At 49.6% G+C, this 26,489-nt stretch overlaps 1 protein-coding gene across 2 annotated transcripts in view; it reads right to left on the minus strand.

Annotated features, from left to right (window-relative positions):
* Positions 1-26,489, minus strand: part of SYN3 (synapsin III) — a 445,360-nt gene that overhangs the window by 388,693 nt on the left and 30,178 nt on the right. For both annotated transcript variants that reach the window (XM_066358238.1, XM_066358237.1), the window contains exons 2-3: positions 22,577-23,035; positions 3,551-3,608 (exon numbers count right to left, since the gene is read on the minus strand). In XM_066358238.1, coding sequence (XP_066214335.1) covers positions 3,551-3,608; positions 22,577-22,887 — 369 coding nt within the window. In that variant the 5' untranslated portion in view covers positions 22,888-23,035. The remainder of the gene's footprint in view (positions 1-3,550; positions 3,609-22,576; positions 23,036-26,489) is intronic.

A 26,489-nucleotide genomic window follows, 5' to 3' on the forward strand; every position in this document is an offset into this window, starting at 1 on the left:
ACTTGTACCTGTGGAGAAAAAAGACCTCTGCCTCAAATATAAACAGAGGAGAGCTTGCCATGCCAAACACCCTGGCCAGAACCTCGCAGGCCCTACGAGGACACTGCTGTGAAGCCCTGCAGAGCCAGCAGGGCATTCTGGGTAATGGAATGCAACATGATGCAGGTCCCCACACTAGCCTCCTTGGGGTGTCTTGACTTCTGGCTCTGTAAGAGCTGAGGCAAGCAGTTTTTGAAATGGGGGAGAGGGGAAAGGGTGAAGAGAAGGGGCGGAGGCTTCGTCTAGGCCAACCACAACTAACTCATTCACTCTGTCCAGCAAAATCCAGACAATGGAATTATCTGGTTAATTTGGCCCTTAGTTGAAAGACAGACTTCCAAAAAATGTGAGGCCTGTTCAGACTAAACAGTGGCTTCCATCCTAAGACTTCTCCCAAGCACTAGAAGATGCATATGAGATTATTGGGGGGGGGGGGGTTACTTATATGACCCACCCATTGATCAGGAGGATGGGAAAGGAACAAACATTCAGACTCTAAGACGGGGTTTAGGAAGGCATATCTTCCAGGGAAAAGTGTCCAAATGACCTACTCTTTGGTCTCCTGGTTAATTTGCCTTCTGACTTCTATTCGGTGTGGGGGGGGGGGTAGCTGTAAATCAGGAAGACTCTACATTAGCCAACGTTTTCCAGTGTGATTGAGCCCTCATAGACTGGCTGGGTGGCCCAGAGCCCCAGGGAGAGTTGTTCCACTCCTGCTCATAGGTTTTGTACCCATAAGCTGGGCCAGGGAGGTGCTGACATAATAGGGTAAAATTAAAGCATACCTCTGGGGTTTCCACAAGTGGAATGGGACAAGGCTAGCAGAGCTGGCAGCTGAGCACTGAGCAGATGGTTTACGGAAAACTCCGATTTTTGAAGGGAGATTAAGGAGCACTGATTTATCTCCCTTGGAATCTGACAAACAGCCTGGAATCTGTAAGTTATTCACTCAGCAAATATTTGCTTCAGTTCTAGTATGTGCCAGGCCCCGTGCTGCTTAACAGTGAGACCTGAACAACCATGGCCCCTGCCCTCATGCAAATAATGCCATATCTCCATGCACGGTTAAAAGTGCAGATAGGGCCAGGAAGGAGACACCGGGGTGAGACGGAAGGGAACAAGCAGGCTACCTGATTGACACTGGGGTGTGAGTCCTCAGACAGGGGGTCTCTGAGGAAGAGAGTTGAACATTAACACTGTTAAGAATCTAATTTGCCTTTTGAGAAAGATCATTCTGGCTTTCGTACAAAATATAAACCGGAAGTAGGTGAAAAGATGGAGTCAGGAGGCTGTTGAGTAGAAAGGTTGGATGTGAGCTGATGATGGTCCAGCCAAAGATCCAGGCCATGGGGATGGAGAGAAGTGAGCAGACCAGGGGGATGTGGGCTATGGAGTCCACGGGACCTGGTCACTGAACAGGCACAGCGCAGAAGGAGGGGAGGACCCTGGAGGACGGTGCAGGATTCTGGCTAAGGTGGAAGGAGAGTGGTGGCCCCTTTTCAGGGAGCCAGGAAACTTGGGATGATGAGTAGATTGGGGTTAGGGGGACAAGATGCGTCCTGTTTCAGAGTCAGCCACGCTGGACCCTCCGCGGGTCCATACCCTGTACTTCCGGTCTCCTTGCCTCTGCCCACACCGCTTCCATCTCACATACTCTCCATGCTGCCTCCACGTGCTGACAGCGTCTCCAGTCTTCCAGATCCCTTTCAAACACCGCCCTCTTCCCGAAGCCACGTCCGACGACTCCCTCGGCTAGTGTGGCCTCTGCCATCCAGAGTGCTAAGTTTGGACCTCTCTTTCCTGGATTCTACCTGTGCGGCGGTTCTGTGAAGACTGACCTTGCCTCCTTTTCTAGACTAAAAACTTTTGGGGACAGAGCCTCTGCTTCTATATCCCCGCTCCCCACATTAGCGAGCTAGCATAGTAGACATTTGACAAATATTTGTTATGTGAGCAAAAATAACCTGCTTTTTGCCACGGGAGGAAAACCAGTAGACACTGGACGGACTTGAAAGCCACAGGACTGAAACTCAAGCCGTAGGTGTTTCAACACTAAGCCAACACAAATTTGATGCTCAGAATGGCATTCTGTTCCTCCAACACACCCAGCCCAGAGAGTGCTGGAAAGTTCACACCCCTCTATTTTTTTTTTTTAATAGCACTTTTCCAAGTTCATCATATAGCAGGGATCTGTCCTATCTTATTAACTGTTTGCCTTTAATGATGATGATGATGATTAAAGGGTAACATTCATTAAGTGTTGCTAATGTACCAGGCCCTGTTCTCAGTTCTTTTCATGGATTAACTCATTTGCTCCTCACGGCTACCCTATAAAGTCGATGCTATATTACCCAATTGTACACACGAAGGAACTGAGCTGCAGATAGCTTCAGTATTATTCAGCCAAAGTCACAGTGAGTTGGGCTATGTACCTAGAATCTGGCTCCAGAAGTCAGATGAGTAGATTGATATTGATACTCATCATCTGATATGCCAAAGCCAAGCAAAAGGCCTGGCATTGGGTAAGTGCCCAACAAGCATTCACTGAATGAATGAGAGGAGCCCTAGGTCTGGAAGTCATAGGTTCTAGTCCTAATTCTGCCACTGGCTTTCTAGGTAGCCTTGAGCAAACCCATGTTTCTTTCCCCATAAAAGGAGGGAACTGGGTATTGATATTCATGCTAATAATTAGAGCCAGTATTTGTGATTTCTAATCTCCTCTGAGGCTTTAAATAATTTAATCCCAACAATGATACAAAAACTAAAAATAAAAAGATACAAAGAGATGAAGTCACCTGCCCAATACCCAGCAAATGAAGGAGCCAGGATTCAAATCCACCGTGCTTCCACACTATGCTGCCTAGTCCCAGTAGTGCCTGTGTCAGGGGTCATCGCAGGGATGTGGGAGGTGGAATAATGGAGCAGATGGACCTTTGGGCTCCTCACACCCATATCCATCAGAGATGCTCTACTTGTCTCTGTTTTGTAGAATGGGCTCCTACCTGAGCTACCCTTTGAAGGGAGGTTCTGCTGCTACCACAAAAAGGTTGCAAACCACTGGACTAAATAATACTGGAATTCAGTGAGACTCCTGGGTATAAACCAGGATTTTACTGGTAATCTTGGCCCATTGTAGTCACATAAGATTGGGGATCAAGGTCGCTTGTGTGAACGGCTGCAGTGGTAGAAAAGGTCAGGGTGACAGCACTCAAGACTCCGCTCCAGGGCCTGACCTGTGGTGGCGCAGTGGATAAAGCGTCGAGCTGGAAATGCTGAGGTTGCCGGTTTGAAACCCTGGGCTTGCCTGGTCAAGGCACATATGGGAGTTGATGCTTCTAGCTCCTCCCCCACTTCTCTCTCTCTGTCTCTCCTCTCTCTCTCTCTCTCTCTCTCTCTGTCTCTCCCTCCCTCTCCTCTCTAAAATGAATAAATAAATAAATAAAATTAAAAAAAAAGAGAGATACAGTCATCAAAATTAAAAAAAAAAAAAAAAGACTCCGCTCCAACCTACCTGCTCCACGCGGATCTCAATCTCTCCATTCACCTTCTTTCCATGGAAATATTTGGCCCTGTGAAGAACAGGAAGAAAGGTCTGAGTAAAGATGTGGACTACTTTATTCTTTTCTCCCTTCTCCCAACAGCCCGGAGGGGTGTATCCACACACGGTCTCTACCAAACCACTGTCTCCTTCCCCCAGGGCTGATTTCCTCATCATTCATACCTATTATGTGGGGGAGGGGATGAGTACTGGATGGGAGATGGACGGCACAGGTTCTGTTCTGCTGGGTTGCCTGACCTCCCTGAATCTCTGTTTTATCCTCTCTTAAAGAAAGAAATTAATACCTGCGTGATATATTCCTAAGGGTTAAAGATCAAATGAGATAAAGAATCCTATATAAATAAATAGTTCAAAATTGTTTTATTGATTACAACCTATGTACTTCATAAAGGATTTATTAAATTGACCTATCCATCTACTTATTTCTCTATTTGTCCATCAGTCTGTCCAGTGAAGCAGATCTTATTTGTTCCTTTGCTCATCTGTCCATTCATCAATCCATCTGTCGATCCATCCTTCCATCACTATTCCTCTGGAACCCAGCTTCTGTCTTCCCTCCCCCCCCCCCTTATCAGTAAATGGCATCCCATCTATCTGCTCATTAGAGACCTCCGTCTCTTTCCCTATCCCACTGATTCTACATTCTAATTATTTCTCAAATCTACCCACCTGCCCACTTTCCTTTAAAAGTACCCTAATCTTGGCCTCCTTCACCTCTCCTCTCATATAGATTCTCTTGTTACCCTCTACTTCTCTTTCATAGCACTTATTACAAATATAATTAGCACCTGTCTTTAATACCTGTGTCCCACCACACTGTAACATGGCTCCTCGAGGTCAGCAACAATTTACCTTATTCATTCTTTTATTCCCATCATCTACCAGAGTGCTTCACACAGAAAGAGCTCAATTAATATTTGTTGAATGAATAAATGATTGAAGAGAGATTAAAAAAACAAACTTGTTTTCTATGCCATAGGCTTTAACTGAGCATCCTTTTCATTTAACGCTTACAACCACCACCATGAGGGAGGTATTATTATTTCCTATAAACGTGAACACTGAAACCCAGAGAGATGAAAACTTTGCCTACATGGCTGAGTCCTGCTCTTCTAATTCCAATCCAGGGTTTTTTGCTCAACCCTAAAAATTAGCAGCGAATGTTGGGGTGGCTCCTGGTTTAGCTGTCCTTCCAACAAAGCAAAAGTACCAGAAGTTTCCGTGTGTTCTTATTAATTGTTGAGGAAATGAACAGTTCTTAGTCACTTGCTGTATGTAATCTGACTGTTTAGCATTTCCATAGACCTTTCCTGGGGCAGAGACAGCTCTTAGATCTCAATACCTATTTTTATTTTCTTCTTTCCCACAGGAAGAGAGTTTATGGCTTGGCACCAAAAAAAAAAACTAAAAAAAAATGTAAATCTTAACTTTCCATTCAGCGAGGTATTGAGTCTTAATCAATAATTTGTAATCATCACATCCAAGAATGTTCTGAGTTTCTTCTTCCATTTCTTTTCCCTGGAACATCTATGTGACCATCTGTTTCTTTCATCCTTTCACCTGTGAGGGAAAGAGTCCTTTCCACAGATTCTCTGACCAGGCTTCGGCGTGTCCACGCCCAGCATCCATCGACTCGTAGCCGATTCCGGTAGGGTGCCTCTCTTTCCAACAGTGCCTGCATTGCCGGCTGGCGGCTCTAACACTAACACCACTTTTTCTTACCATGTGCGCAGGCTTGGATGTCAACGAGGCAGGATTTTAGTGGGATAGGAGCTGTTAGTGTGACCTGAGAGCAAGATTTTGTGTTTTGTTTTGTTTTCTTCCAGAATGGCCTTAGATAAAACATGTGTAAGGCCAGCCTTATGCAAAGAAAACCTTTCCGTGTAATTTGTGGATTTTATCACAAATCCTTAAAGGTAGCATCAGCAAGGTCTAAACACTAGGATAAGCCCATCTCTAATGGTTTGTGAGGCCTGCAACAAAAGAACAAATGGAGGCCTATGTCTCATAGGCTTAATATTTAAACTTGATATATAAAGCTAGCAACCATTTAAATAAAACACATCTGTCTTCCTGAACAAATATAATTTCATAAATTTCTGGAAGGGTCAGAATGAAGATTTCTCAGAATTCTTAGAGTTCATCTGAGGACACAGCAACATGGCCACTGCCATCTCTTGGTTCCCACAGATGTCCCTAATTCTCTTTTCACTCTCTTTTCTGTCCTGCAGATGATGGGGCTTCTTGTGCAGGCTTGCAGATGGCCCAGGCCACATGGCCGGGCTTAGGCTCCTCGCCCATGACTCCATCAAGTTATCCCTTGGCATGCCTTAGGATGGACCCAAAAATTGGCCTACACTGGCCCTGGAATTGGGCCTGGTCCCTTTGGGTCAGAAACTCTAAGGCATATGGTCTAAGGATTCAATTTGTAGGGCCTTTCTTTGCTGTCAGGAGAAGTAGAGCTGATAAAGGCCAGAGTAGGACTCAGGTCATGGGTCCCTCCAGCTCGGATTGAATAGAAGTATTAGGTCAGTCTGGGACCTCGGGATGGGAACTAATGACTGCAATCACTGTTTTAGGGGGGAAAGCATGGATTCGGCATCATTCCAGTTTGGGCAAAGCCTTAGCTCTACTACTCACTCAGCACGTGTTCTAAGCCAAAGTACTTAACCCCTCTAGGTCCTGGTTTCCTCATTTGTCAAGTGGTGATAACATCTACCAGTCAAGCTTGTGGTGAGAAAGTCACTTATCTTTTATGTAACGAGGCAATAGAGTAGTGGACTCTGGGAAGACTGCCTAGATGCAACCCCAGCTCAATCACTCACTGGCTTTGTAACCTTGGGCTACTCACTCAACCTCCAAATGCCTCAGTTTCCACACCTGGGAAATGGGGATAATCGTATGTAGTAACTATCACACAGGTTTGTTGTGGGGATTAAACAAGACAAGATATATATAAGTCACTGAGAACAAGTTCCTGGAACACAGTAAGCTCCAACGTATACAATCCAGGACCTGAAAAAGAACCAACAACAGCCAAGATCTACTCAGTGTTACTCGGTGCGTAGGGGCGCCATGTAGCAGGAAACCACAGTAAACACAACAGTCTTACCCTCATGGAGGCTACAAAACAGAATGACGAGTCACCTCCCTTTGACCTGTCCCATCAATGCAATATGATGAAGGATGATAATAATAAGTGGATGGCATTGATATATAAAGTCCTCAAGCCCCTTCCCGTCCCTCGTCCTATTTGACCCTAATGTCAGCCCTGAGAGGTGGCTGGGCAGGGAATAGTCCCCACATGTTCCAGATGGAGAAGTCCCTGTTCAAAGTCTCACAAAACCTCTAAGTGGCAACAGTGAATTCCACCTTATGCTTTAAAAGACTTGGGGGATTTAGTCCAAGACCTTGTGGGTCCTTCATGATCTGGACCCTGCTGACCTATGGCCCACTCCTCCTCCGCTGTTCTACACAGCACACGGCACATACTCAGCTTTCTGCTATTCCTTAATCACGTCCTGTGCTTTTTTATGCCTCTGAGCCTTCACACATGTATTCCCTCTGCTCAGGATGGCTGCCTGCTCCTCTCTGGGTGGCTGTCTCTTTCTCACTCTGTCGAGTGTTCCTTAAAAACACATGCCCCACTAAGGAAAACAGGTTAGATGTCCCTCCTCTGGCTTCCCCCAGTGCGCTGTACTTAAACATTAGAATATATATTACGTACTGTTTGTCCCCTTCCCGCAGACACTTAATCTGTGAGAGCATGGAAACCCGAAACTGTGTCTCAGTGCTCACCGAATTTCCAGTGTCAGGCTCAAAGTGCCAGGGACAAGGTACATGTTCAACAAATGTTTGCTGACCAGGCAAATGAATGTCTTCCAGGGATAGACCAGAAGGGATCCAGTCTCCGAGACACGATGCTGCCATCTACTGGTGCAGTGTTGTACTACACTTACAAACGGACACCCACTGCAATGTGGGGTCCGATTGTGCAGTGTCCAGCCGGCACAACTGGCAGCCCTGGACCAGATTCTAACCTGGAGCCCGGAGCACTTTGTACTACACCAATACCACCCAAGTTGCGCTGGCCTTCAAAGGCCTCACCTTCCCAGGAGAAACACTTGTTTTGCCCATCTCTGGGATTTTTTTTCCCTGCAAGGCCTGGCAGACAGATGCAAACTGAAGCCGAGGGTCAGGCAGTCCATCCCCCTGCCTGGCTGGGAGTCAGAAGTCTGTCTCCTGATGGGCCACACAGACTGCTGCCTCCTTGCCGGGGGCTTATTCAGGCTCGAGCTGCCTCTGAACAGTTCTGTCTGGCAGAGGGAAGGGTGCGGATGGTCTGGAATTCTAGATGCCTTGGGGGCTGGGGTTGCTGCCTCTGGCACTGCCCGGCTGTTTGACCTCAGGTGAAATGGACGGATGGCCTCACTGTGTCAAGAGCTCTGTCTCCCTCATGCAGACCTCCTCCTGATGCCCTAATAATGTTTATTCTTATAACGAGCTCCCTGAATATCCCAGCCAATCAGTCGAGTCCTTGGCCCTGGGAGAGAGGTGGGGGCAGCTCTGGATTCCACCAAGCTTCCATCTCTGTGGGTGGTCTCATATTTTACTGCCACATCAGAGGCACCAGGAAGGAGAATATTATAAAAACCGGCGCTGCCTGGGGTGGGAAATCCCGATTTGGGGAGGCGGGATGTGGTGTCAGAGAAAGATTGATGAGGAGTGGGTACCGAGTCTTTCCTGACTGCAGCAGGGGCCGAAGGAAGAGGGGAATTAGCACAAACAGGATCCACCTGTGTGCAAGCAGCGCCCTTCCCATCAACCCGTCTGGGATGCAGAGTCAAGGTGGTGATTCCCGGCAGCGCCTTTCCCAGGGAGGAGAGGGCAGGAGCATCTGTCCCAGCACAGCCGCCTTCCGGCAGGTTGCCCCAGCCGGGCGAGGGGATAGGGAGCGGGGATGCAGGACTCTGGTTTCAATAAGAGACTTTCCTGATCCTAATGCAGCACGGCCATCCGTTGCTGATTTGTGGCCTGCATAGAGCAGGGGGAGACAGATGACAGACATGCCGGAGACCCCGGAAGGCAGAAACACACGGGGCTCTCCCAGTGAGCAAGGCGGGGAGAGTCCTGTGGCAGCCTGGTTGAATGGAGATGTGGCCAAAGCGGGACCTTTGACCACAGAGGTCCAATTCTAGTACCATGATTTACTCGAGGATAGCTAACCCTCCTGGCCCCTTCCCACTGCCAGAAGTGACCCTCCAACGACGAGGCAGCCTCTCCATATCTCCTTTTAATTTGGGGGCTCCTGTGTGTTAGGAAAGGGAGGGACCTTCTAAAGGTAACAGGCTCCTCACACCTGTACAGGGATCTGTGGCGGTAAAGAACTGAGAACTCTTAGGGCCCCAACCCATCCCTCAGATGGAAGGGAGGGACTGTCTACTCCTCCACATCCTCAGTCCTCCCCACAGAGACCACAGCTCTCGATCCAACTGTCTCCTCCCAGTGACTCGGGCTTTGGCTGCCCTCTGGCCCACGCCCAAGGCCAGGTCCAGTGCCCCATAACAGGAAGGGCTATGGTGGGTGCAGGGATGGAGGACTGCTCCTGTCACCCCCTCTACCGATGACCTGGGTGTGCGAGGACATAGGATGTGACAAACGTCCCCTCATTGGCCTCTGACAACAAGAGGGAAGGAGATGTCCGTGGACAGGTTGGATCATGAAATCCCCACCATCTAGTCAGTCCCTCCCTGGACCACTTTTTGCTGAGGCTGGTCTGGACTGGGCACCCTACTGGGCATGAAGGGAAAGGCTGATGCAGTTTCTGCTCTTGTGGAGCTAACTAAGCGGGTAACAGAGAAATGGTCGGCACTAGAAATAAAACGCATAAAGGGACAGAGGACACATGCGGGAGCAGGAGAGACCTGACCTAGGTTGATCAAGGAAGACTTCTTTGGGAGAAACGTACCACACTTTCATCGACCATCTACTACTATACAGTGTATGCCAGAGCCTCCAGGCTCTGAGGAAACAAGGATGAAGACAGTACAACCGGAGGAAGAGCCACACAAACAAAACGGGGCATGAGCCCAAACATCCAGGTCCACCAACAAAAAGGGATTGCCAAATGCCGTCTGAGGGCCAGGGGCTGCCTCACTGGTGAGTGGCCCAGTTCATTCATCAATCTATTCAATATCTGGTACCGTTCTTTGCCAGGACCAAGGGCTTTGGAGATGAATGGGAGAGGGTCTGAAGGTGTGTGCATGCGTGAGAACAGTGAAGGGAAAATGAGTTGGGTAGTTGCTGTGGGCACTTGGGGAGAGTGGTGCGTTTTCCTGGGGCATGTCCCTCAGTGTGCAGGAAAAATGAGCAACAGGCATGGAGAGGAAGGTCTAGATTTGAGTTGGCAGCTCTGGCCCCAGCTGTATGATTCTAGACAAGCCTCTACTTCCTCATCTGTAGAACGGGGACAGTACTGCCTCTGACAAATGTCAACCTGCCTGAGACTCAGTGTCATTTGTAAAAATAAGAATGTTACTATGTCTGCCACAAGGCCCCCACGAATGATGTCCCTGATGCGTGGCAGGTGTTGAATGTCCATCCCTTTCCCTCCTGTCCTTCCACAGGACAGGTGGAGGGCTGAGGTCAGTTGGGTGTGTCCCTGGGGAAGTGGTGTGTCATTTTCTCACTCCAAGAGGAGGAATGTGGCAGTGTCTCCCTTGCTGAGTGGAACTCCTGCGTCATGTCTCACATCACGGAAACCTGCCCTGGTTGCTCTCTGTCACAGGCCGTTAGGGGAAACAAAGTCATTAGCCAGCCCCTCACTGTGACTGCAGAGATGAGCTAGCATGTCATCTCCCAGTCCCCACCCTTCTACTCTCCAGTGACACAGCACTGTGTCACCCCCATTCCCACAGATAGCTGGAAGTCCGCAACTTTCATTCCACCAAAAGAGTTAACATTTAGAAGGCTAATTTGTTTCTTCAGCAAACATTTAATAAACACCTACTAAGAGTTCAAACAGAGGAAGTTTCCATGAGAAAGGTAACACACTAAAAGGTATTTATACTGAGGTGCAAGTGACTAATACACACTCATTCTAGAAAAGGGGTATGGATGATATATGAAGGACGAAAAGATGAGAACCATGAAAATATTGAGTGCACAGAAAAAGACTGAGATCTTAGTTTCCCTCCCTCCCTCCCTCCCTCCCTCCATCTACTTATCAATCCGTCCATCCATCCTTCCATCCACACATGCATCCAGCCATCTTCTTATTTATCCATCCGTCCATCTATCCATCCATGCATCCATCCATCTACACATCCATCCATTTACCCGCCGGTGCCATGGTCTGCTATGTGCTCAGCACTGTGCTAGTTCCTACGAATTGTACTGAACATAACAGCTTCCCTGCCGTCCTGGTACTTACAGTTGAGCCAGGAGACCGGCCCAGATGAGGCGCTAGACTGCATATTTACCGCCTCCTGTTTTCTTTACCAGAAGTTGCCAACTGGCAAACCACACAGAGTCCACAGTCCTGTTTTACTGGACTTAAATTGTATGCTTTCAATTTTAAAATACAAGCCCTATAAACGTTCAGATTCCTGGCCTCCTCTGAAAATCAATAAGGACAACATCAGGCCCTTATTCTTGCATGGTAGAAATCTGCTGAGTGGACCCCAACTGCTGCCTACAAAGGAGACATCAGTTATCACACTCAGCACAGTCCCCACTGCTCCCTGTCATCTGGTTGAAGCTGAAACCAAGTGGCAGATACATATTTCACAGAGCCTGTGCTGTTGTTTTCCTTACAGCAGGGAAACATTTCTGTATGCCTATCCCTTTTCCTACCACCTGTCCCTTCACTCACCGGCTGGCTTGTGTCCTGTGAGCAGCTGCACAGGCAATCCCTCATTTAACTAATTCCACTCTGAAGATGGCAATTAGCTCAGTGCAAATCTTCAGGAAACACGCACCCCTGCCCTTCCTGCAAACCAGGGGTGGGGGGTGAGGAAAATGGACCCGCAGCACCAGCCTATCTCTCTCTCTCTCTCTCTCTCTCTCTCTCTCCATCACAGACAGCCCCCTCCTGCCAAGAAAATGTGTCCCAGGCAGGCTTCCACAGGCCCCAGGAGAAAAGACGCTCTGTAATGAGGTTGGCAGCTGCCCAGCGACCTGCACCCCACGGGGCAAGGCTGTAACCCGGCGGGGTGAGGTCTGTAGGAACAGGAACAGCCACTGCTAAGAAAGCCCATGGCATCTGAGGGACTCCCTCAAAAGAAGGTCACTCAGAGGGTCTGGCAAGAAACCACATTTTGGAGAATGAGGAAAGACTCACAAGTTAAACTGTTGAACTCCTCAGAGAAAAAATCAAGGTGAGAGCAGGGATAGTAACTGAGACACAAAGCCAGAGAGGACAAAAGGATAAGCTCAGGCCCAAGAATCCTCTTAGGGCTTGCAGGCTGACCCCTTTATAGTCTGAGCCCCTTCTGCATTATTCTCCTGAATGGCCAGCCCAGCTGTGCCTGAACACCTGCACATGACGGGGAGCTCACTCCCTCTCCGGGCAGCCCACTTGGTCTTTGGCTGACATTCCCATCTGTATACTGAGCTGAAATATGTCTCATCTGTGTTGGCCCGTTGGTCCCAGTTCAACTGAAAGGGAGCCGCCTGAAATGTCTTCTACCTCGATTGTTTCTAAACTCGGCTCTTTATTATTAAACAAACAAACAAAAAAACCCCACAGTTTCCCAAGATCCACTCCAGATATTCTGATTCAGTAGTTCTAGAGGGCACCTCTCATTCATTCTGACTTTTAGTAACAGCACCGCCATTGCCTTTGCAGTGATAGAACCAAGCCTCTCTCTTGCACAGTCTCGGTGAGACTGTCCCCAGGACACATTGCAGAACCAGCCAGGTTTCTTCCTTTAAGCAGAGAGGCACAAAGCTAGGAAGAAACGGAGCTGACTTCCCCAGAGACTGCCCGCCAGCCCCTGCCTCCCAGATCCTGGCAGAGCCCTGGGTCCTGACCCCTCTGAGGCTCAGGTCTTCATATATATTTCCTTCTGCTTCTGTGAGCCTCCCACACATTTCCAACAAATCCCCATTTTGCCTGAGTCAGCCAAAGTCTGTTTCTTTGCGAACAAAGAACTCCAATACTGAGGGTGCCTGGGGATCTGAATATCATTCTGATGGAAACAGTCTTTGGGGAAGGCGACCTTAGTCCGGCCTCATTGTTTGACTTATGAGGAAATTGAGGCTGAGAGGAAAGTGGTTCCGGTGAGACCCCACCCATCACATCAGCCCCGAAGGGAGAAATCAGGAAGCAGCCGCTTTCCTCCCCATTTTCCCTTCTGCTCAAAGACATTTCCCCCAGATTTTCTAGCTGCAGTTTCAAGGGTGAAGACTCCACCAGGGCAGGAGAGACAACTCCTCACTGTTTTCCCCCTCCCTCCCTCCCTGCGCTAGGGTAGGAACCAGCAGGGGCACCAGGACTCTGGATTGGACAGCTCAAAGACCTCACGGAGAGAGGTCAGCACTTGAAAAATTCCTCAAGTCAAAGGGCTTGGGGCTTGGGTGCCACACAAGGCCCTCACTGTGTGCCACATTGTCTGCCTGATAAAAGGGGCCGGGCCTGGGAAAAGGGAGCCTGTCTCCAAGCGACTGGGCAGGCCGCTGGGGAATGCCGAGGGCCCTCCCCTCCCCCAGGCACCAGGGCTCGGCCTTCCAGGGGGCGGGGCAAGGGCGCCCCCGGTGGGAGGGGCGGGGGAATCCAGGTGGTGCTGCCTGGCCTGTGTGCAGCAGGGAATGGAGCGAGGAAGGTGATTCCAGGCCTTTCCTCTCTCCCTCTCTCCCTCTCCCATCTCCCCTGCATCTGCCTACAGGAAACAGGCAAAGTCTGTTCTTGTTCAAGGAGAGTCTTAGGGTTCGGGAAGCGGTGGGGGAGGCGTAATAATGTTGTTCCCTAGAGCCAACTGTCTTCAACAGAGAGGTGTATGTCTCAGCTTTGAGCGCCCAGCCAACTCTAGGAGGAGGGGACCCACTCCATCCCCACCTTCTCAGCGTCAGAGCCGAGTGTCTGCCAACCTCCGAGCAGACACCCCCCTCAGTCCGGGGCTTCTGGAAGGCAGCCCTCCAGCTGAACTGAGGAGCGTGCCAAGTGGCTTCCTTCCGCCTGGCTCCCAGGGCTATTATATTCACCAGCAATTAGTAATTGTAATTAATTGTTAATAACAGTTACCGTTCCAGCGCCTGTTACCGCAGGCTAAGCCCCGCACCAGCCCCGCCCACGCCATCATCTCTAATCTTTCCAATCACCCTTCACAAAGGACACCCGTGGTCCTGCCTCCCAGCTGGGGAATGTGGGGTTTGCTGAAGGTCACTAAGGGAAAGGCTGAAGGGGGAACCCAGGCAGTCTGCCTCCAGACTGTCCCCTCCGTGTGCTCCCTCTCTGCTGGTGACTGACAGTCCCCAGCCCTCATCGCAGGCAGAGAAAGCTACTCTCTGAAAATGGGGTCACTTGGGGGGCCTGGTTTGTCTCCGCAGCCAGAAAGCAAGGAAGCCCAAAGGCCAGGTTCTCACTGGGCCCGAGTGAGCAAGGCTGGGCATAGCCTTTCACTGCCTCCCCATAAGTAGGGGGGCGGAGGGAATACGGGACAGCCAGGTACATTTGAATTCCAGAGAAACAACAAATAATTGTGCAGAGTCTGCACTGGTATTGTATGGGATATATATACTTATACTAATTTGTTGTTTATCTAAGTATTAATGGGACAGTCTATATTTTTATTTGCTGAATATGGCAACTCTAACCCTAAGCCACCGCTGGTGATGCCAACTGTGAATTCAAACCCTCCGCAGGTGGCACAGTGAGAAACAGAATATCCTGGTCACCATGTGGCTAATTAGACTCGCTACAAGGCTCTGAGATCATGCCAAGATGCCCTGCAGTCCTTCTGCCCCTGAGGTGGAGGCTGGAGCCTCTGGGTTCTTAGCTGGATGAGGAGGAGGAGGGAAATATTAGGGGGAGCACGCAGAGACACATCTGGCAAGGTTCCTGAATTCTAGGGCAGCTGGGTGTCGTCTGAGAAAAACTCTCCCCAGAGCATTCTCAATCCTGAACTTGCCAGTAATGATAGCAGCATTTAGCAAGACCATCCATGTGTATATTAATTAAATCATCTAGCTATTCTTTCTGACTCTGTGTCAAGCGCTGTGCTGGGCTCCGAGGTCACACGGTGGTTAAACAGGGAGGCACATGCTCTGCCTCTCGGAGCTTGTTCCTGCACCAGACCACAGGTGAACAAATGGAACAGGCTGAGAACACCGGGAGGGGGAGGAGCAAAGTGCACTGACTGGAGCCTCACAGCGGCCCCACGAGCTCAGGGGCAGGGTGAAGGCAGCGGCATTACCATTGCCCCTTTACAGGTGAGGAAACTGAGGCACAGGAAGCTGAAGCCACTTGGCCGAGACTGTACAGCGGATGAGTGGCCAGGCTGAGGCTTCAACCCCAACCTGCCACCTTGGAGCTTGGAATTTTCTGCACTTTACTTCTTTCCCGTTTGAACTCTCTTGGGAAACATGTCCAATATACGCATGTTAGGAAGTCACATCTTTAACATCAAAACCCAGGGAAAAAGGATGGAGAGATTCTGTGATGCTCCCCTGGTGACTGATAAAGAAGAAATAGTTTCAGGGCAATTTCTACAAAGGGGCCCATTTCCAAACATGCAAGGCTGGATGGCTACAGGAACTCCCTTGTCCCTGGTCCCTTAACATTCTAGCCTCCCAAGGACTCTGGGAGGGCCACGCCACCTGGCTCCAGGTGGGTGCTTTCCTCCGAGGGTAAGGTCACCAGGATCCTGTACTTGGCTGCAGGGCTACAATAAGGGAGTAGCCATCTCATCCCTTCCCACTGATCTCAGAGGTTGGGCTTGTGCAAGCAGGTGTGAGTACACCCATGGGGCTCTGCAGGCCAGCGTCCTCCCACAGCGTAGGGCCTGCGCTGCAGGTGTGAGTACACCTGTGGGGCTCTGCAGGCCAGCGTCCTCCCTCAGCACAGGGCCTGTGCTGCAGGTGTGTGTACACCTGTGGGGCTCTGCAGGCCAGCGTCCTCCCTCAGCACAGGGCCTGTGCTGCAGGTGTGTGTACACCTGTGGGGCTCTGCAGGCCAGCGTCCTCCCTCAGCACAGGGCCTGCACTGCAGGTGAGAGTACACCTGAGGGGCTCTGCAGGCCAGCGTCCTCCCACAGCACAGGGCCTGCGCTGCAGGTGTGAGTACACCTGTGGGGCTCTGCAGGCCAGCGTCCTCCCACAGCACAGGGCCTGCGCTGCAGGTGTGAGTACACCCGTGGGGCTCTGCAGGCCAGCGTCCTCCCACAGCGCAGGGCCTGTGCTCAGGTGTGAGTACACCTGTGGGGCTCTGCAGGCCAGCGTCCTCCCACAGCGCAGGGCCTGCACTGCAGGTGTGAGTACACCTGTGGGGCTCTGCAGGCCAGCGTCCTCCCACAGCGCAGGGCCTGCGCTGCAGGTGTGAGTACACCTGTGGGGCTCTGCAGGCCAGCGTCCTCCCTCAGCACAGGGCCTGCCCTGCAGGTGTGAGTACACCTGTGGGGCTCTGCAGGCCAGCGTCCTCCCACAGCACAGGGCCTGCGCTGCAGGTGTGAGTACACCTGTGGGGCTCTGCAGGCCAGCGTCCTCCCACAGCACAGGGCCTGCGCTGCAGGTGAGAGTACACCTGTGGGGCTCTGCAGGCCAGCGTCCTCCCACAGCACAGGGCCTGCGCTGCAGGTGTGAGTACACCTGTGGGGCTCTGCAGGCCAGCGTCCTCCCACAGCACAGGGCCTGCGCTGCAGGTATGAGTACACCTGTGGGGCTCTGCAGGCCAGTGTTCTCCCACAGCACAGGGCCTGCGCTCAGGTATGAGTACACCTGTGGGGCTCTGCAGGCCAGCGTCCTCCCATAGCACAGGGCCTGCGCTGCAGGTGTGAGTACACCTGAGGGGCTCTGCAGGCCAGCGTCCTCCCACAGCACAGGGCCTGCACTGCAGGTGTGAGTACACCTGTGGGGCTCTGCAGGCCAGCGTCCTCCCACAGCACAGGGCCTGCGCTCAGGTATGAGTACACCTGTGGGGCTCTGCAGGCCAGCGTCCTCCCATAGCACAGGGCCTGCGCTGCAGGTGAGGTGTGTGTACACCTGTGGGGCTCTGCAGGCCAGCGTCCTCCCACAGCACAGGGCCTGCGCTGCAGGTGTGTATACACCTGTGGGGCTCTGCAGGCCAGCGTCCTCCCACAGCACAGGGCCTGCGCTGCAGGTGAGAGTGGGAAAAATGACAAGAAAACAGGGCTGTCCAGGATGGTCTGAGCTGGATACCACTGGCATCCATTTTGATTTTGGGCTCAGAGCCTCAGATTTCCTTATTTATAAAATGAGAATAGTGATCGCACTTTATACAGTTGCAGGAAGGATTAAACTCGAGACAGATGAAAACCATCTAGCACAATGCTGGCCATGGACATGACCCCATCCTCAAAGAGCTCATGGTTATTCATCTATGTGTTCATTCATTGCTCAACCGAGACTTGCAGAGACTTTTAGTATCTAACTCGGCCAGACACCAAAGCCCAGGTCAGTGGTCAGCAGGAGGCGTGGCACCATCAGAAATGCCTTTTAAGACATTAGTGCCATTCAAGTACCAGACTAGCCACCCTGCCATTCTGGCTCCTTGCACAGAGTGCGATCTCTCCATGCTCAGCATCCTCACCTGCACTCCCACCCGCCCCTGAAGGGGCCGAAGGGACAAGCAGTGGTGTGTGGGCCGATGCTTAACAACTGGCTCTCTGGGGCAACCTACGCGCCCTGGTTTGTAGCATTTGCCAATTTCTGTGGTGTAAATACTCTCTCTGGGGCCACTGTGACTTTCTGTTGGATTGAGTAGGAGATGAGAGAGGGGGAATTTTAAAATGTCATTCAGGTTATGCCTTGGTTTCACCATCACATCCTTACTCATCATTACTAATAACTCATTACCTCCAAAACACTCATTCAACCAACAGACCCTTCCTAATGATACAAGACAGCATCTAGGAGTAGGTGAGTGGGTGGGTGGTGGTGATGGTAGGGCAGAAATGACCAGACAGCGTGACAACTCTGGGTGACCCTAGAAATGTGCAGTGCTTTCATGGGCATCATCAGAGTTGTTTAGTAGAACAGTGCAGCCTGTCTGTAGACTGGAAGGATGGGAGTTCAGGGGTGTTTCAAACCAAAAATCTTCCTTTCATTTCCTCCCCAGTCAATAAAACTAAAAAAAAAAAAAAAATCATAGAAATGGTTGGAGAATAAAAGGCAAGGTAACAATAGATCGTTGTTGAAATGGTAGAGCAGACATTCTAGGAACAAGGCCACCAGTGAGGTAAGCGGAGAGGAGACTTCCAGAAGCCCCGGAGGGAGGGGTTGGGGACACTGGCTAAGCTGTTTCTATGCCCCCCTCACCCCAACATCTCCCTCACCAATCCCATCCATGCTCCAGGTTATGAGCAATCTTTTTTTTTTTTTTTTTTTTTTGTCATGATCAATGTTTTGATTTTGAAAATCAAAGCTGGAGTTTGGGTACATTCTGTGGGCAATAGTAAAACATTTTGCCTATTTTTAAAAACAACCTCAAATATCAGCCTTACAGTTACTCTAGCATACTAGAAAATCAAGAGCCAAGATTTTACACACAGGTGAGTAAAACCAGAAACTCCTCGACGGTGTGTACTGTATTGCCGACTCCTAAGGTCAGGTGAGTCTGAGGTCCTGTTTCGCCCATTAAAAGTTACACTGGTTGGACTAGGGTGAGGCAACGACAGATACTAAATGAACACTTACTGTGTGTTGATAACCGGGGATGCAAAGAAGATTAAGACCTTGGCCTTGTTCTTGCAGAAGAGACAGCCACCGAACAGCCAGTTACAACACGACGCGATGTGTGTGGTAATGGCACAATGAAATATGTGTTAGGTTATAGAGAGAGGTGGCTGTTAGCACTGATGGCAGGGTGGGGTGTGACAGGGAAGACATCACAGAAAAGGTGACACTTGCCCAGGCTTTTAAGGAAGAAAGGAAATTGGCCAAGTGAACAAGAGATAGGGAAGGGTATTTCAGGTAGCGGGGAACAGAATAAGCTAAGGCAAAAATGGCATGCTGGAGAAGTCCAAGCCGTTTGCTATGCCTTTGCAATAAGCAGCAAAGCAGGAAGTGAGGCTGCAGAACTAGAGGGAGGGAAGACATGCTTAGGACTTGGAATCTGAACTTGACGCACCATTCAAGGATGACAGAGGGGTGCCCAGGGGAGGGGCACGGGAGCACACCGATCAGATTTGTGTTTCAGGAAGACCACACCTTGGCGGTAACATGGAAGGTAACCAGGTGAGGTGAAGACGGGAGGCCTGAGACCAGTGAAGCTCTGGAAAGTGCTAGGTCAGACAGTAGGGCAGAAGAAACTGAGCTTGAAACCCATGCATTTCATCTCCCCTTTCTCCTGTGGTTCTTAAGACTGACTGATTTCCTTTATCCCAGAGGACAGCATCTTTAGTTCAGATCCACCTGTGAGACAGATCTTATGGGGCGGAGGGGGGCTGGTTCAAAGCACCCCTAACTACCTCACCCTAGCCAGGCTACCTCCAACGGAAATCTCCCAAAGTTGTGGGATCTTAAATGCTGAGCCTCGAGTCCCTCCTCCCAGCAAAGTTGGCCTTGGGGCCTTCCGTGTCTGCTCAGAAGATGAGAAGCCCCTTCTCCCAGGTCGCTGGCCCAGTACCAGAGCGACCCGGGGGCCTAGGCTGGTTCACAGTCTGGGAGCTGTCTCTGCCAGGAGGGAAGGAGTGGGGGTTCAGCCCCTCCCTGGCCTGCAGGGAGACCCTGACTTCAGGATGGCCCTGGGTGGGGAATGGGCAGGACAGAGGCTCTGGGGCTGAGCAAGGAGAAAAGGGAGCAGCATTGTTTCTGGTGGGTTCCCTCTCGGTCCAGACAGTGGACCATCTCCCCCTCATTGTCATCTCAAAGGTGGAAGAAAGGGGACTGTGTGAGCTGGCTTTCCACCTTTAACAACTCTTTCATCTCAGGAGACAGTCCCACAGTGAAGGAGAGAGGCTGGGCAGGGGCTCAGCCAAAGCCACCCAGGGACAGTGGGGCTGGCCCGCCACCTGCTGGCCACTCCTGGAAGCGGGGATAGGAATCCGCAGGGAAGGATCAGGATTCTGAGACACCAGCGGCATCCATTTGGAGAATGTTGGGGATGTACTGAGATTATGAGTGGCTAGGAAGTTTGCAACGAGTGCAAAACGGAGTTCTGGGTGAGAAGCTGATGTGTCTGCAGGCAGGAAGTTTCTATCGCAAACAGTCAATGGATGCAGAGTCCAACTTCCAAGTAAATGAATGAGTCTCACTCCCTTCTTTACCCATTGAAGGGCAAGAGAAAGATTTGCTGTTCTCAAGACCTGATTAAAGTATGTATATATGAACATGACTGAAATACCCTGGAAAAAATTCCATTAGCCAAAATTGTGACCCCCACCAATGTGTACAGCCTAAAAGTCACACATTGGCCATGCCTGTGGTTTACAGAGATTGAAGAGCAGAGTCAAAATCTAAATGTGACTTAGCTGAGACCATTCATGGCACTTCAGCGCATTCATTGTGCCCTCACACTATATAACACATCGTATGGGCACGGGGAGGACAGAGATCAAAAAGACCCAACTTTGACATCCAGGAGCTAGCAGGGAAGAGTGACCAGCAGAAAACCCCAGGGAAAAGGAGAAATCCTTATCCACACTGCCCAATATGGGCATGAAGAGATTAAATAGTCATGCCCACTAGGGCTGCTGTCCAAATGACTGACGTCACATAGAAGGTCACAACAGCCTGCGGTAATCACATACCCTTAAATGGCACTTACAGTCTACTAGCACTTTTTTTCTTTTGTATTTTCAGAAATGAGAAGTGGGGAGGCAGAGAGACAGACTCCCACATGCGCCCAACCGGGATCCACCCGACAAGCCCACTAGGGGGCGATGCTCTGCTCATCTGGGGCCCTTGCTCGGTTGCAACTGGAGCCATTTTTTAGCATCTGAAGCAGAGGCCATGAGGCCATCCTCAGAACCTGGGGACAGCTCGCTCTAATTGAGTCATGGCTGCAGGAGAGAGAGAGAGACAGAGAGAGAGAGAGAGAGAGAGAAGCAAGAGGGCAAGGGGTGGAGAAGCAGATGGGTGCTTTTCCTGTGTGTCCCAACTGGGAATCGAACCCAGAACATACACATGCTAGGCTGATGCTTTACCACCAAGCAAACCAGCTATGGCCTGACAAATAGGTTTTGAAGTACCTACCTATTACCAACTCATGGCAATCCCTGACTAAACCAAGGATAACATAGCACACAACACTCAAAACCAAGGTCGAGCACTGAGTTAAAGAGAAGCAGAGGGCTGGAAAGACCACACAGGCCTTCAGATTAGCTAGCAGACTGCCAGCAGGATTGCACAAGCAAGAGAACCTGGAGGCAACGTCTCTGCAGAAATCATCCCTTGTGCTCAGAACCTAAAGGTTAGTGCTTTACATAAGCACATAAGTAGAGATGAACGAGGCTTCATGATAAGAGCCCTCAGGCAAGCAGCCACACTGCAGACGATGCGGACAGAACAGAGGCCGTGCACATGACCACTCTAGTTAAGATGAAGTGATTTCTAAGCAGGAAAGTAAAGACTGACACCTGGACCACTAAAGATGCTAGAACAGTGACTGTAGCAAATCTGTATTATAAAACCACAGACATCTTCCACTCAATCATTCCCAACCTGAGTTTACTTCTCAAGGAATAAATGTGAGTGGACACGTGCCGGTTAGAATAACAGAGCATCTGGCGTGCTTAGTGAACTGAATGCGTTAATTAATTCATTTAATACCCATTCACTGTTGCCTCCTCCACGGCAGCCTTCCGAGACACAGGCAGGCAGCCTCGGTCTCCATGCCCCAGGGCCCTCCATGGGACGCCTGCCAGAACTACCCCGGGTGGGGAGCTGCCCGGTCTCCACCTTCAGGCCCACTTTCCGGACTGCGGGCTCTATGTCTCCAGCAGGACTAGTGATATTTATCACCTGCCTTTGGCAAAGATGGGGTAGAGACCTATTCCCCAACTGCAGCTCTGTGGGAGAAGAACCTGCTCACCATTTACCTGAGCACCTCAGGCTGTGACTGGCTCTCACCTGGTGCTCAGTAATCACCGATGGAACAACCCCTGCCATGACCTCGACATGCTTTCTGGTTTCTGCTCCAGGGAGCTTACCGTGAAAGAGGCTGGACAGCACGTCAGCTCACCTCTGGTGTGAAGAAGCCAGACTCTCAGTACATGTAAGAGCTGGGGCGCAAACTCAGGACTCTGGCCTCAAGGGTTTGAAATAAGGACTGTGGACCTGTGCCTCAAAGCGACCTCATTTGATGGGGCGGGGGGGGGGGGGGGGAGATGCCTGAGGCTGGAAAAGGTTAAACAACTATTTCAGATCTTAAAAGATTTCTTTCTGTTTTAAAAAGGTAAGATGGTGCAATACCATATATTATACACCACATAATTCTTCCAGTCAGCCCTAGGTGACTGGTAAGTTGTCTGCAGCAAATCCTATGACCAAGCCCAGGGAGCGGTATAATGCAGACTATTCCAGTCTCCCTGACCTTCAGGCTTGGCCAGCAAATGGATTAGAACATATATTTTAGTTTTCAGAGCTTCTGGGACTTGTAGGTGAGGGACTGTGGGCCTGTATATGTAAACCCCAACGACAAGGTAGGTGCCATGCTCCCGACACGTTGTAACTGCATGGCAAACATCAGTGTCCTTCCGTCCAGCCAGGCTGTCCCACCCAGCCCTGCACAGCCCCACAAGAGGGAGACAAGCCCCATCCCCTCCGTTCCCCCAGCTGAGGGGGCCTGCAGTTCCCACTTACCAATCTGTGTGGGCATCATCGATCACCAAGAGGACCCTGGGCCTTTGAACGACAGGCGTGGAGGGAGCGGGAGGCTCCACCAGCCCCGCGGGGGCCGGCGAGGTCTGCTTCATGGCACTGGAGAAGGAGCTGAAGAGGCTGGATCCCGGGGAGGAGAAGGAGGCTGCCAGGGGCTGGGGGTGCCGCCGCTCCATGGCCGGGGAGGCGGGCGAGCTGGTGGAGCTGTCTGGGCGCTGCAGGTCTGCCATGTAGCCATTGGGCAGGTTGGCCACGAAGCTGCTGTCGGAGAGACGCCGCCGGAGGAAGTTCATGGCTGCAGACGGGTGGGTTGGCTTGTTCCTCCTCGGACGGGTCTAGGAGAGGCCCAGAACACAGGCAGCCAGGAGACGGAGTGGTGGGGTGTTGAACCAGAACAGCCAGGGGGATCCTGCACAAGCGGCTTTGGCTGTCTCTGTTCACCTGTGGAAATAAACCAACACACGTTAGTGGGAACAACCCCCGGCCCTTAAGAGCGAACAGATACTGCACCTTCCTGCCCCAATGCTGGGGGCACTGTAAAGTGGGACAGCCTGTTGAAAAGGAATTTGGCAACATGTAATTAGAGCATACCCTTTTAAACTACAATTTCCATTTTTCAGAATTCTGACCCAAGAAAGATGAATGTGAGTTCTATATAAGCCTCCTGCACAAACGTGTTTACCATAGCATTCCTTGCACCAGGAAAACACTGGGGAGGACCTCAGCATTCAACCCCACTGTGCTTTAATAAAGAAAACGCAGCACAATCCCTCAGTGAAACTTCCGGTGGCTATCTAAAAATGATACTTAAAAGGGGATTTAAGTAACAAAAAAAAATTCATGTTGTAGGCCCTGGCCGGTTGGCTCAGCGGTAGAGCGTCGGCCTGGCGTGCAGAAGTCCCAGGTTCGATTCCCGGCCAGGGCACACAGGAGAGGCGCCCATCTGCTTCTCCACCCCTCCCCCTCTCCTTCCTCTCTGTCTCTCTCTTCCCCTCCTGCAGCCAAGGCTCCATTGGAGCAAAGATGGCCCGGGCGCTGGGGATGGCTCCTTGGCCTCTGCCCCAGGCGCTAGAGTGGCTCTGGTCGCGGCAGAGCGACGCCCCAGAGGGGCAGAGCATCGCCCCCTGGTGGGCAGAGCGTCGCCCCTGGTGGGCAGAGCATCGCCCCTGGTGGGCGTGCCAGGTGGATCCCGGTCGGGCGCATGCAGGAGTCTGTCTGACTGTCTCTCCCCGTTTCTGGCTTCAGAAAAATACAAAAAAAAAAAAAAAAAAAAATCATGTTGTAAATGAAAAGATCATGATACAAGATTATAGGTCAGAATGATTACAACCACATAAAACTTCAAATAAAACGCTGGAAAGAAAATATACTGTAATGTTAACAGTGGTTATATTTGGGTAATACAATTACATGCCCCCCCCCATATCTACTAGTATAAGATTATATCCACTCAATAAATTCTCTTGGGCCCGTTTCTGGTCAATCCACATATAGCCAAACACTTTTCAAATGTCTGTTGCTATATATTTCTTATCAATTCTTGAACTTATAATCCCTGGTCGGTTGGCTCAGTGGTACAGCATGTTGGTCTGGAGTGTGGATGTCCCAGGTTTGATTCCCGGTCAAGGTGCACAGGAGAAGCGACCATCTGCTTCACCACCCCTTCCCCTACTCTCTCTTCTCCTCCTGCAGCACGGCTCAAATGGTTCGAGCAAGTTGGCCCTGGGTGCTGAGGATGGCTCCATGGCCTCACCTCAGGTGCTAAAAGAGCTCAGTTGCTGAGCAACAGAGCAGCAGCCCCAAATGGGCAGAACATCACCTGGTAGGGGGCTTGTCAGGTAGATCCCGGTCAGGGCGCATGTGGGAGTCTGTCTCTATGCCTCCCTGCCTCTCACCCTCTCACTTAAAAAAAAAAAAAAAATTCTTGAGCTTATATAAATGTAGTCACATGTGCTGGTCTTTGTATGTGGTGTCTTTCTGTCCACATAATGGTTTCAAGACTCAGCTCTGCTGTATGTATTGACATTCTATTTTTCATCACTAACATCCCACCGGGTGAATAAACCAACTTTTTACTGTATTCTCTTGTTCATGGACAATTAAAATGTTTCCAGTTTGGTGTATAGTGAGTAGAATTGTTATACAGATTTTTTTTTTTTTAATTTAAGTATTTTTGTGTGTGGAGAGAGAGAGAGAAAGATTTTTGTTTGGCAAAATACATACCTAGAAGTTAATTTGTTGATCACAGGGTAGACATATGTTTATAAGAAACTGTCAAAAAATTCCTCACAGTGGTTGTGCTATCTTGCACACTTCATTTGAGAGTTCCAGTTGATCCACATCCTTACCAACAATTGGTTGGCATTAGTCTTTTTAATCTTAGTAATTTTAATGGGTGTAAAATAAAACCTCATTGTGTTTTTAACTAATTTTCTCTGATACCTAAAGAGGTTGAGCAACTTTTGTGGATTGATTGGCCATTGATGTACCATATTTCCCCATGTATAAGATGCTCCCATGTATAAGATGCACCTTAATTTGGGGGCCTGAATTTTGAAAAAAAAAAACATATTACATAAAGTTATTGAACTCAAGTTTTATTCATCATAAAATTCCTCATCACTGTCAGACTCTCATCCATTAGCTTGTCCTCTTCTGTGTCTGATGACAAATCACTGTCTTCAACAATGAGCATAAAAACAAGCGCAAAAAAGTGGGAACTACAAGTAAAAAAATGTACAACCACTGTATAAGATGCATCCAGTTTTTAGACACCAAAATTTTTGAAAGAAGGTGCATCTTATACATGGGGAAATATGGTATCTTCTTTTGTGAAGCGCCTGTTCAACTCTTCAGCCTGTTTTAGACAGGAGGGCTGTTTCTACTTTTATTACTTATTTGTTAAAGTTCTTTATACATTCTGGATATAAGTCTTTTGTCAGCTGTGCAGAGGATGGGCAGAATAAAATCACTCTTACAAAAAGCTAACGGTTACTTGAGATAAAAAAAATCCCAATCACTCTTACAAAAAGCTAATTGTTACCTGAGATAAAAAAAATCCCAATGAGAAAAAAAATTATACCATGAGATGATACACCCATATTTTGGTTATTAGGAATATTTTATATATACATACAAATTATATATATGCATATGCATACATATTTATTTATAAGTACATATATAAAACCTGTTACATATATCTACAGATATTTTGATAAACAAATTATAAATTTTTATGAAGTCAAATTTACCAAACTATTATTTTATGCTTAGTTCTTTTTGTGTCTGTTCTTTAAAACCTTTGCCAACCCCAAGATGATAATATTGTCTTAAATTTTTTTTTTTTTTTTTTTAGCGAAAGAGACAGAAAGGGAGAGAGATGAGAAGCATCACCTCATAGTTGTGGCACTTTAGTTGTTCATTGATTGCTTTCTCATATGTGCCTTGACCAGGGGGCTCCAGCCAAGCCAATGACTCCTGATCAAGCCAGTGACCTTGGGTTTCAAGCCAGTGACCTTTGGGCTCAAGCCAGTGACCTTTGGGATCAAGCCAGTGACAATGGGGTTGTGTCTATGATCTGCACTCAAGCCAGCAACCCTGCACTCAAGCTTGTGAGCCCATGCTCAAGCCGGCGACCTCAGGGTTTCAAACCTGGGTCCTCAGCATCCCAGGCCAACACTCTATCCACTGTGCCACCACATATGGTCAGGCTGTCTTAAAACTTCTTGTAGTAGAAGCATTACAGTTTTAGCTTCTCTTTTTAAGTCAATAGTCCATCCAAACTTGATTTTTGAGTGGTACGAGGTGAGTCTGTTTACCCAGTTTTCCAGTATCATTCATGAAGATATTTTTCCCCAGTGAATTTGTAGCTTTGCTGGCACTAATGAACTGT

The sequence above is a fragment of the Saccopteryx leptura genome, chromosome 1 (genome assembly GCF_036850995.1).
Source record: "Saccopteryx leptura isolate mSacLep1 chromosome 1, mSacLep1_pri_phased_curated, whole genome shotgun sequence".
Taxonomy (NCBI): Eukaryota; Metazoa; Chordata; class Mammalia; order Chiroptera; family Emballonuridae; genus Saccopteryx; species Saccopteryx leptura.